The following is an 11,251-nucleotide window of genomic DNA, read 5'->3' as shown; positions in this document are numbered from 1 at the left end:
ATTAGATCTGTTTACTCATTGGCATATTTGATACAATGCATATTAGAAGCTATCCTTAAAAGGTCATCCCATAACGGATCGTACTTTCGACCGTGTCTTTCAAGAGAAAGCTCGGAAGAAGCGTAAAAGACGAAGATGAAGAGGTTTTGGAAAATCAATATATTTACTGGGTTTCTAGCCTTGTTCTCTGGTTTGTTAACTACTAATGCAAACCCAGGGATACGCCTTCGCTTTACTGACAAAGGTCTCCAGTTGGGTGAGTGTCTACTCGTTAGTTTTAAATTGTTTTCTTTACACTCTTCTACCGGTCACGCTAGGCGCTCAAACTCACTCTATCAACAATTCTGTGGCTTCCGTAAGTTCTATCGTTGAACAGAAGGGTTTACGTTTCTATATATTTTTCATTATTGCGTTCAGAATCACTCAATCGTGGGTTTAGTTTAGAAATCAGAGCAATGCGTCAGCAAATTTCAGTTTCACATGTAATGCACGAGTTTGCGGGAATTGCTTACGGGAACAGAACAGCATGAAACGGAAAACATTTATTACCGAATTCATGACACCTTCAACCTCAAAAATGTCACTTTTATTTTTCTGGTGTGCATGATGATTAAATTCCTCCTGATTAGTAAAAAATACAGCTGTTTTCACAGGCCATTCATAACGTGTGTTGCGTTACTCGATTCCATATGGTTTTGCAATAGGCTTTTATAGGTTCATGCTTGACCGAGCAGGTATGGAGTACCTGAATGAATAATATGTTAATGAATATAAAAGGAACTAAGTTATCGTAGAAGACTGTTTAGTTCCTTCTGAGTTAAATGCATAAGAAAGTAAGAAAGATGAAAATTTCTAAAATTGAAGACACGACCGGACGGGTAGTGTCTGAAGCCACAACAACTCGGATCACCTCGAAATCTGCAGATTATTAACATGTCTAGGCAAGTCTTTGTCATTAACACTTCCTGTTGGGACGTTTCAGTTTCAAGACTCTTGTGAGTAGAGAAAAATGCTTCCAGGTGCAAACTGGTACGGATCGGAAGTTAAGTTTCGAAAAGTTGAATTTCAAAGGCAAAGATTAAGTTTCGATGGCTTTTATCTGAATGTTTTCACATTCTTCTTCGTTAATTTATTTCAGAATTACTTTCAAACAACTAATTAGGTTGTTTATTATGAGCGAATATGAAGTGAAAATTTTCGTCGTTCTGGATTTTGCTGTTAGCCTTGTTATATTTGAATTTATAACTGACCCATTGTTTAAGAGGCAGTGTTGAACTGGTAAATGAAGGCTTAATTATTTCAGGTCTCATATGGATTCAAATCTTTGCACGGATTATATCACAGACTCTAATAAAAGGGAAACTAGTACTTTTAACACTGGTAGTCTAAGGTCTCATTCGAATTCCAGTATTGTTATCCAAATGCTGCTGAAAATATTGGGTACAAACAGATAAGGGATAAAAGAAGTTTTGATTGCTAAGAAATAAGTAGGTAACTTATTATATGTACATCATCGTATCATTAGAGCCGCATTTAGATCAACTTCCCGAAACAAATACCAACCGATACTCAAGTTGACCAATTAAAGGGAAAACATTTACTGGAAAGAATCGATAAAACTGATAATAATATACAACAATCAATGAAAATCTATCGCAATCGATCATGTCAGCTGTCACCATTTGTGATCTTACTGTCTACGTATGCCACCCCATTAGTAGATAAACAGCGATCGATTGTAAATTCCCTAAATCCAATCTAATCGATTGTTCATTACGATAAATTTCACCAGGAGAAAACTCAGTAGAACGATTCCTATCAATTATATTCAGTCGTTAGTTTCTGATTTTCCTTAAGTGATCTTTCTTGTCTGCTCTCCCTCGTTATGACGAGGTGCCATAAAACTGCCGTAGAAAAATGGGCAGTCCTTCTCTCACAGCGTAAGCTGTTGCGCGAGTCAGAAGAGATAGACAGAATAGAAAGAAAAGCTGCATCCCGTGAACTGTATTGACTCATATTAGGGATTTTATGGGAAAATAGCGACTGGTCAAAGCCAAGTTCCAACGTCCATATTCTTGTGAAGATTGTGCCTCAAGTAAACATGTACACGATACTAACATAGTGGAGTGAAGCTCTCTTGAGGCCCCGTATGTCAATGGTGAGGCGGGAGTCGATGTCATTGCTACTTGACCACTAACGTTTGTGGGAGAAAAAAATTGCAGTGGAAACTCAAGCCTCTTATTTTAATTTGACCATAAGAATAAATTAGAATACTGAATCCTATCTTTCGTTATTTGAAAGTGGACACAGTAGCGATCCAACTTCTGAATGAGAAAGTCAAGACAGCAACGATCCCTGACATATCTGGAGATGCTGATACACCGGTCGGCCATATCTCTTACTCTCTGTCAAGGTATGTTCAGTATGACGCAACAAATAGCGGGTGTAACCTGAGATGATGGTGGACTGAGACCTATGCTTGTACTGCTAGCATTTTGTGTGATTAATGAGAGAGTGTAATAGGTTAAAATTAGTAAAAATAATTATTGATCATTCCCCTGAGCTCTACGAGCGCTTGGTAATCGGATGACCATCACCTATCCATCACCTATCAGTTTTTTTCTCTTTAAACAAAGACTCTCTTTTTGTAATTTATGACGTCTGTTCTCTCTCCATCCCTTTCTTAATTCTGAGGTAGTTGTTAACTGCCAGACGATAGCTTACGTGAATTTTCTCTCCATCATTTTAAGCGTGCACTTCAATTCTCTCTCAATTCCTTCGTCGGCTTTCAAGACGGATCCAGGCGTGGGACTCACCCTCCAGATCTCAAACGCACAAGTGTCCTTGAGCGGGAACTGGCACTATCGCAAAGATCACTGGTGAGAACTATCGTAGTAAGGCAGTTATTCTTCCAAAATTGCGACGGATCACTCATTTTTAAGGGCGTCAGCTCAGTAACGAGTCAAAACATTCTCGATGCAATCATGTGGTTGGTTCTTCTAAGAATACCCTTTTGCGATAAATTCATGTACTTTTTCTCATTATCGGAAACATTTCATTCCTTTATCTATATATTTCATGCATGTCTATTCATGTGCTCACTCCCTCGTGTCATTGTTAAGATTTGCATGGTTGAACTGAAATTTTCAAAATTTCCAAAACTTCATTTATAATGTCTTCCTTCTATCTGGGCTTCAGGCCGCATATTAGTGACAGTGGGAGTTTTGACTTGGATGCAAGCGGGCTAGCTTTGTCAGTTAGCGCAAAACTTGGTGAGTTATGTAAATGAATGCGTATTAACGAGTTTTTTTTGTTTTTTTTTTCGGTTAACATACTGCAAATTTCACGCTCCTTCAAACTTTTCTCGATGGTTTGTTGCCATCGGCTGAGGTGTGCATCATTCGCATCATATGTCAAAGCCGTAGGCATCAAGATGGTGCTTGCACCAACTCGTTCAGGATCTCCTGAAAGGAAACTTCTCAGCCATAAATTATTTCATTCTTGCCTAACTTTTTGTTTATATGTTCTCTTTTTCTGTTTAGGTCAGTTCTTTTTAAAATTTGCCACATTTACTGTACCTTTTCTGCAGAGTGATTTTTCTGTAAAGTGAAAGCAAGGACTCCTTCGCATTTTCAAGTGTATTTTTGCCTTTTCTTTTCAGGAGCAGATAGCACTGGTCACCCGACCATTGCCACATCCAGCTGCTCTAGTTCAGTAGGAGACGTGAATATCCATTTTCATGGTGGTGCAAGGTGACTGATTTCCTTCATTTTGCTCTTATGTTTTGATGTTAGGTAAATGAAGACATTTCACGTGTGGGGGAATCGTCGCATACGATGGCTTATGATTTCAAAGAAGACGAGGCTCCTTCACTGTGCAATAATACCATCACGACCCATAGATAATCATGGTATTCATTAGTCGACCCGATCACATCACTAGTATTCTTTGAACGAAAACTGATAAATCAGCTCACCTACCCACGACATAAGGGGCACCTTTCGTCCCAACCGTTTTAGATTCGATATCCTTTCAAATAACATTCATATGAAATTAACCTTTCCTGTGCACAACTTGTACAGAAGCTCCCGACATGTACGATGGTCTGTAGATACTGGCGAAGAGGGAATGATTCGAAAGCATACAGTAGGTTTCCCTGTACTAAACCCGATCTTATGAGCACTGAATGATATCGGCCATCTGGTTTATCGGCCAACGAGTCAGTGATGCTTGTTAACAACTCCGACGGCTTATCGAGCAGAATTTTATGGAAAGAAAGTCCACAGTTTGACTATTTTAGGTTTCAATATTCTTTCTTCTTCCCAGTTGGCTTTACAACCTTTTTGACAGCTACGTAGAAGGAAAAATTAAAGATACTCTGCAAGATAAGGTTAGTAGTAGTCTTACTAAAGGTATGTTGTCCAAAAGTTGAAAACTCTGAAAAGAATAAGTGCCGTGTTTACAGTGGTTTTTTTTTGTTCAATGTTTTTCTGATACTTTGAACTAACCTTCAGCCGATTCGTTTAATTCTTTCGAAAGCTTTGCCAAGAAGTATCAGAGGTTATAAACAACAATGCCGAAAAGGAGCTTTCAACGTTTCCAGGTAACTCAAAAGAGGCAGTTTCTTGAATTTGCTTTGTCATGTTATCATGAAACCTCAGGAAACAACTTAATCATTGATCGTAATTTACTATGGGTTATGTCTTAAACATAGTAGAGTAAAAGCACTGGAAGAAATAAAATTGAAATTTTCCCTGAATTCTTACGTGTATGTGACCACCGTGGTTACCGCAACGTTTTCAATGGTTGCTAAATTTGGTTCTACTTGTGTATTTAGTTCAGGTAATTAAAAACCGACCAGTGGACAAGTCACATTTAATTACTTATTTTCCTTGTTGTATTTTGCAAAGCATAGTCTATTTTATTTAGAGTGAGATTAAACTTTCTTCGTTCATTAGCAAGTCAATAAAAAATGAGTTTTCAGTCAGGCATTTGAGATAAAAGATGGCTATTGGGTGCTTTTATAATTAGTTGCCGTCTTTTGCAATATTTGAAGTGCCGTTAACTGGAAAGCCTCGATTTACACCAAACTTACTTAACACTGTTTTATTCATTCATAAGTCTTGTGTTCGAATGAAGTAAACGTTGTTCTCCTAAATTTACAGCTCTCTCACAGGCTAAGACATTGGATTCCAAGACCAAAGCTTTATCCTTGTTTCTTTTCACATTCCAGTAAAAAAGCAGATCGATCGATACGCTCTTATAAACTATTCTCTGGTTTCAAGTCCAGTCTTTAATGAGTCTTACCTGGACGTTTTCATTAAAGTAAGTGACATCTATGTCAGTTCAGAGTTAACTCATCATTTTACATATCCTATGTTTCTTATTCTATGTAATCACTTGCGCTTTCATAAGAAGATTAGACGTGTTCTTTATTTTAGTCTTGTTCGTAAAGTTCTCGAATACTTCCCCTACCATTTCACAAAGAAACTGCTGAGGAATTGGCCAATAAGAGGCCACTAAAGCTGATTGCTCTGGAAGTGTTAACTCCGCCAATATCATAAGTGTTTCCCTCAACAAATAAATTCGGTAAAGCACATTGCACTCCCTTACCACTCCTTCGACGGTAGAAAGTGCAAGAGCATACCGAGGTTTTTTAACAATTCAGGAGTTACCTGGGTAACAATGCATGTCCTGTTAATGTCGCTAAACATCTCTTCCATAAACCAGGTCGCTTAGCTTTTTTAAAATCAAAGTGCTCATTGATAAATAATTGAAAGCTCTAAGCACTTGATTTGGAAAATTAAAACGCCCAGGTTGTTTCAGTTTTTTCCTTCTCATCTTTATGTCCATTTTGATGTCTTAAGGGAGAGTTTCAGTCTGCAACAGACCCAAAAGAGGCTCCATTTTCGCCTGTAAGCCTCCCTACGGATTCAGAATCAGCAAAGATGGCGTACGTTTGGTTAACTGACTACGTTATTAACACAGCCGGGCTCGTTTATCAAGATGCTGGTTTTCTGAACGAAACTGTCACTCCGTCGATGGTAGGTGTAAATATCTTATTTTACGCATTGTGTACATGACAGGCGATTACCCTTCACTACAGACTGATGAGCTAGAGTTTATTTTCAAACTCATCAATGACTTGTTTTACGAATCTTCTCCAACCCCACTGAACGATGTTTTATATATATATTAATACACGGAGAGTCCTAGTGGCAAGCATCGCCCACGAGCTGCTTCTCCAGCTCTAATGTTTTTTTTTAACACAAAGGTAGTAAAATTATGCTTGGTTTTCGTTGCAGCTTCCTCCAAATTTTTCTTACCCTTTAAACACGTCGACATTTAAATTGATCATACCAAAGGTGAGTGATCGCTTATCCCATTTGATTCTTTTGATGATCATGGTTTAGGGCTCATCGACTAAGCTGATGCACTTAGAATTAAGTCTTTGGTGTCATTTGCTTAAGAATTTCTCAGAATGACGACGTAACCGTTAAAAAATTCAGGTATTCTACTTACATGCGGCAGCACCTTCGAGAGTTTAATGAAATATGTCGTCTGATCTGTTTTACAACTTCAGCAAACCAGAATTTGAAAGAGGCTTTCAAGTTCAATTACGCTAGAATTGACGATTCCGTCATATCTTTAAAAATTAATCAATCGACTGAACAATCTTACAACTTCAACTTTTTTTCAACTTTTTATAATTTAGTAGCTGTTACTATTTCTACGAGAAGTTCAGTTATTTTGTTGAATTCCTTTTACTAAAACAATGAAAGGTCGTCAAAGATTTTTTCCACTTGTTTATTTATCAGTTATACCTGATGTACCCAAACCGTCCAATGAAGCTGGTTGCACACTCCACTCTGCGCCCTACCGTAACCACATCCTCATCAGGAATAGCCTTGACAATGACTGGTCAGGTGGAAACTTACGCACAGTTAGAAAATGGTTCATTTGTGTACACCTTCACAATGGGACTGGTAAGAGAATCAGGCATACGACTAATTGTTTCCAACTTGCTATTTTGCCCTTGTTTCAGATAGGTACTGGCTCATTATTAGATGCTATGACTTAAAAAAAATGTTTTTGTTTACAGCGCGATTCCCTTTGGAATTAAGGCAATGATTAATAAAAAAAAAAAAGGGTCGCATCATTTTGTTTTTGTTTTGTTTTTTTTTTTTATTTGACAAGGGTGGCTAATTTTTATCAATTGACTTATATGGTTTTCCATTTGTAGAACATTTCTGCTAGCGTGAAGGTTGCAGTGAGACAAACAAACGTCACCGGTCATGTGGATTCAGTCAAGTATGTATACCTAGAAATATATTTAAATTTTCCTCCGCGATCAATTATACGTTGTCAAAGGAAAGTAATGGGTGATAAGGAGAAGGCAAGGTTGTTATTTGAATAACGAGAAAGAAAGTTTGTAACGAATCCCTCCTTTAACGGAAGACATTTGAATTTAACGTCCAACGAGCCTTTTAGGTGGTAAAAGTTGTGGGTTTTTCATCTTATTTCTTAAAAAAAGGAAAAAAGCCATAAGTTTGTTTTATAAAGAATGCTTATGATAAAAGTTTCCTTTCCTTAAAGTTAGAGTTTGATTTTCAGTTGTGTCCATTTTTCAGAGTGAAAGTCAGTCTGATCAAGTCTGCCATTGGAGACATATCGGTAGGAAACTAAAAATGATGTATCCTCACTCTCATCAACCGCAGAACTGTAGAGTTTCTGTCTCCGAATACAATCATTAACTGATGATAATAAAATCCCTAGGGAACTGTTATAGGTTACTGTCGGTGATAAGAAGAAATTTTAAAATACAATAAGGGGTGAACAGCGCAGAACGAAATCAGGAATAGCTTTGATGGGTCCATTACTCAGGGGGCGCAGAGGCCTTCTATTTTGTATGGCACAGTTATGACGGAAATGTTCTCCTCTTTAAGTTATTGTAACGAGGAAGCAAATGTGTAGAAAGGAAAAATTCAAAGTGCGTACAAAACTGTTACTTAGGACGAAAACTACTCTGAAAACAATGGCTCGCGGAACGTCGTAAGAAGATTATGTTACTTTTTCCAAAAGTTAAATATTGCACTTTTCCATATACTCGGGACTTCATACCTATCAAACCTCTTTTTCAAGAAATGGTTTTAAAACCCTCGCTTCTAGCTTCTACAAAAGACACCATAAACCGATGGAATAAAGCGCATGATTTTGTTTTTCGAAGTAAAGATTAATCGGAACATTCAAGGAAATTTTCGATGAGTCATTTCCTAGGAATCAACCAATCACGTAAGAAATTTATTTATTAAGAGTTTCATTTTGCTGAATTGCAGATCAACATGAAGCTTCTTCAATTCGCTTTGGATGCTTTTGCAGACCAGATAATTGCCAAGCAACTAAACAGTGAGAGAAATTTTCATGTCATCTACTAACTAGCGATAAACAATCAATCAAAAAGTCTCTATGGTGTTTGCCGTCCAAGAAATATTATTCTGTTTCGGTTTAGCTGGGAAAATGCTTAGCCATCGTCAGAGAGAAATTTTAAGACATTGCTGGCCTCCATCCTGAAAAATATGAGCGGTAACCAATCAAACCGAGCATTACTTAGTTGTAAAGTCATGACCCAACGTGCATATGTAGGCCATAGAAACAAATTTATAATGCTTACAATGCTTACTTATGTTTTATCTCATCAAGTTACACAGTTAACAGCTCCTTTTGAAAAGTAAGCATGCCGAGGAATGCTCAAACCTCCATGAAATAAATGTCTCAGTCTAAGTCAGAGGGAGCTTCCGACCAAACGAGAAAAGTTACTTCTGAATTCATTTTGAATGCTAAGGCTTCATTGGTTTTTTTTTTCTTTCCTATTCTTAAATCTTCTGTGAGCGTAGTTTTTATTTAAAGATTTTGGGAAAGTCTGAAGAAGTTTTGGAACCTTTCACCCTATGGATTTACCGTGGAAGCAAGTGAAAATAATGAGGAGTCGAGAGCGAATAATATGCGATTTTTATTAACCTGATTTATAGTTTTAAAATCAGGCTGTCCACAGTGTTAAAGTTAAATCCACCCTCTAAAATATACGCATCACGATGAGTTTCTCAAAGTCACCTGTAAACTACATACCCTGTCCAACGGGGGCTGACATCTAAGATCGTGATTGGTAGCCTTTACTTTCAAATTCAACCATACCTGTACATTACACTTTCAACTATTGCATCAAACTTTGTCAGGTTGGTGTTAACTTATTGCTTGTTTTCTTACCGTATAGAAATTGGCGACGTTGGCTTTCCTTTGCCAGTAGTGGACGGAGTTCAGCTGGTAAATGCTGAAGTGACGCCCGGAAAGGTAGGCTACTATTTAGCATAATCACTGCCCAGTCCTCAGTAATTTCTAGAGAGGCAGGCCTCTTACCTCTCTTCCTATTTTTTTATGCTACTTCTCTTCTTTCTTCCGTTCCTTCCATCCTTCCCTCCTTCCTATCTTCTTTAATTAGATCATTCGCTTTTTTCACTGGCGTTGTCCGTTCCTGCCTACTTTGCATCTCTGCTTCGATCCCTTGATTCATCTGCGTTCCTCCTTTCCATTCTTCCGTTTCTTACTTTTTCAGTTCGTTCCATCTTTGTTCTTCTTCTTTCTGACTTCTTTCTCATCCATTCTGTCATTCAGTGACTCGTGTGTTTGTTGAGTCATTCTATAATTATTTTTTCGTTAATTTCAATTCGTAAAGTACGTATTTACTCGAAGCTCGCGAACAGTCGAGCAGAATAGCGTGTGTAGGAGCTACGTCGTTCTCTAATATTTGCAACACATTTTGACAAGACCTGTGGTGCGCTATATCGTTGTATCTTATTTTTCTACCCACAGGGCTTCAACTTGATTGCAACAGATGTGAAATATTCTCCTGGTAAAAGTGATGCTACTGATAACCGTCCACGAGGAAGAAATAAGATAGTCATAGTTTAGTCTTCGACGAGTCGCTTGAAATTTAGCAGTTCTCCCCGAGTTAGTCAAATTGACGAGCCAAAACGGAATGGGTTTTAAATAGATGACCGCCGCTGATTGTGTCAAGATTCATAATTTGAATCAAAAGGCTGTAATAAGTAAAGCCACCATCCTTTAGTTGTTGTGACCAATTGCCTGTTAATGTGGACCGATGGCTTTTGCCTCTAGCTGATAACAAACTTATGCTGAATATTCTAGTTCATTGTGAATAATCATGAATTTAGTATCAACGAAAAATAATAAACGTTTATATGATATTAGGGACGTGTGTTTTAGTCAACTTCTTCAACATGTGGTCAGTTTTTGATTAAGCTGCTACATGAACAGATGAATCAGCACTTAAGGTTTAAGTAATTTTATTGTCACCTTTACAGTTATTATTGCACAAAAGAATAAGAATCAATTCCCCATAAACCTTTTTTATTCGTTGGGAGCTCTATCTTAAGGCTGGACAAATAATAGAGGACTTAAGTGGTCAGACAGAACCTATACATATAGTGTTTAGACATTTAATCGAAAGATTCACAGTCAAACACATCACATAGGTGAAATAACGAACAAAGACAGTGGAAATTCTGCGAACGAAAAAAGTGGGAAAGGGCAGAGCCTGCCCAAATTCTAATTTCTAGACAACAGAGAACTATACACAACTTTACATTGTCGCAGGTAGCCAAAGAGTAAAACAAACACTCCAAAAAGGTGCACTTCTTACTGGAAAGTCTTAACAAGTTTTTTAAAAAGCAGTTCTGACATGTTCAACAACTCGAAGTCATTTCATTGGTTTGTTCGATCGATCTTCAGGCTCTCACCTCTGCGAAGACCTGATTTCTATAGCACCTGCCATTTAAATCAGCACAAAAACTAAATTCAGTTCTGAAATCCAAGATCCAGTTAAAAATCCTTCAATAAAAACTTAATTCATCGTCCATGGTGATTGCTCTGACGACCGAGTTCGAAGAGCACATGCTCAAAACTAGTGCTCAGGCCCTATTTCCGTATCGCTACCTCCCGTTTTAATCCTTATGCGGATTTTAATTTAGGAATTGTAACAGTAGTTCTCCTCTTTGATGTGAAAAGAGGATGGATTTCTCCAGGAGGTCTTAACGTCGTCAGCAAGAGAATGAAGTTATGTCACCCACGTCCCTCAATTTTTGTGTCATTGAAGTCAGCAGTGTTCCTAGATTAAACAACAATAGAGGTAATCTTTTGCGAACAAGCCCAAAACTGGCTGAAAATCGTGCTGCTT

General features: G+C 37.7%; 1 protein-coding gene across 1 annotated transcript; it reads left to right on the top strand.

Annotated features, from left to right (window-relative positions):
* The first annotated feature begins 4 nt into the window (after window positions 1–4).
* LOC113680117 (bactericidal permeability-increasing protein) lies at window positions 5–10,265 on the top strand. Its single transcript, XM_027197115.2, has 16 exons — window positions 5–256; window positions 2,302–2,413; window positions 2,751–2,879; window positions 3,199–3,272; window positions 3,662–3,752; window positions 4,327–4,390; window positions 4,540–4,603; window positions 5,234–5,325; window positions 5,868–6,044; window positions 6,306–6,365; window positions 6,819–6,986; window positions 7,244–7,311; window positions 7,632–7,674; window positions 8,337–8,406; window positions 9,272–9,348; window positions 9,868–10,265. The coding sequence occupies exons 1-16, from the start codon at window positions 136–138 to the stop codon at window positions 9,964–9,966; spliced, it is 1,509 nt and encodes a 502-aa protein (XP_027052916.2). The 5' UTR covers window positions 5–135; the 3' UTR covers window positions 9,967–10,265.
* The last annotated feature ends 986 nt before the right edge of the window (window positions 10,266–11,251 follow it).

Source organism: Pocillopora damicornis, chromosome 2 (assembly GCF_964200805.1).
Source record: "Pocillopora damicornis chromosome 2, jaPocDami1.2, whole genome shotgun sequence".
Classification (NCBI taxonomy): domain Eukaryota; kingdom Metazoa; phylum Cnidaria; class Anthozoa; order Scleractinia; family Pocilloporidae; genus Pocillopora; species Pocillopora damicornis.
The sequence above is the reverse complement of the archived record's forward strand: the minus strand, read 5'-3'. Positions and strand labels throughout refer to the sequence as shown.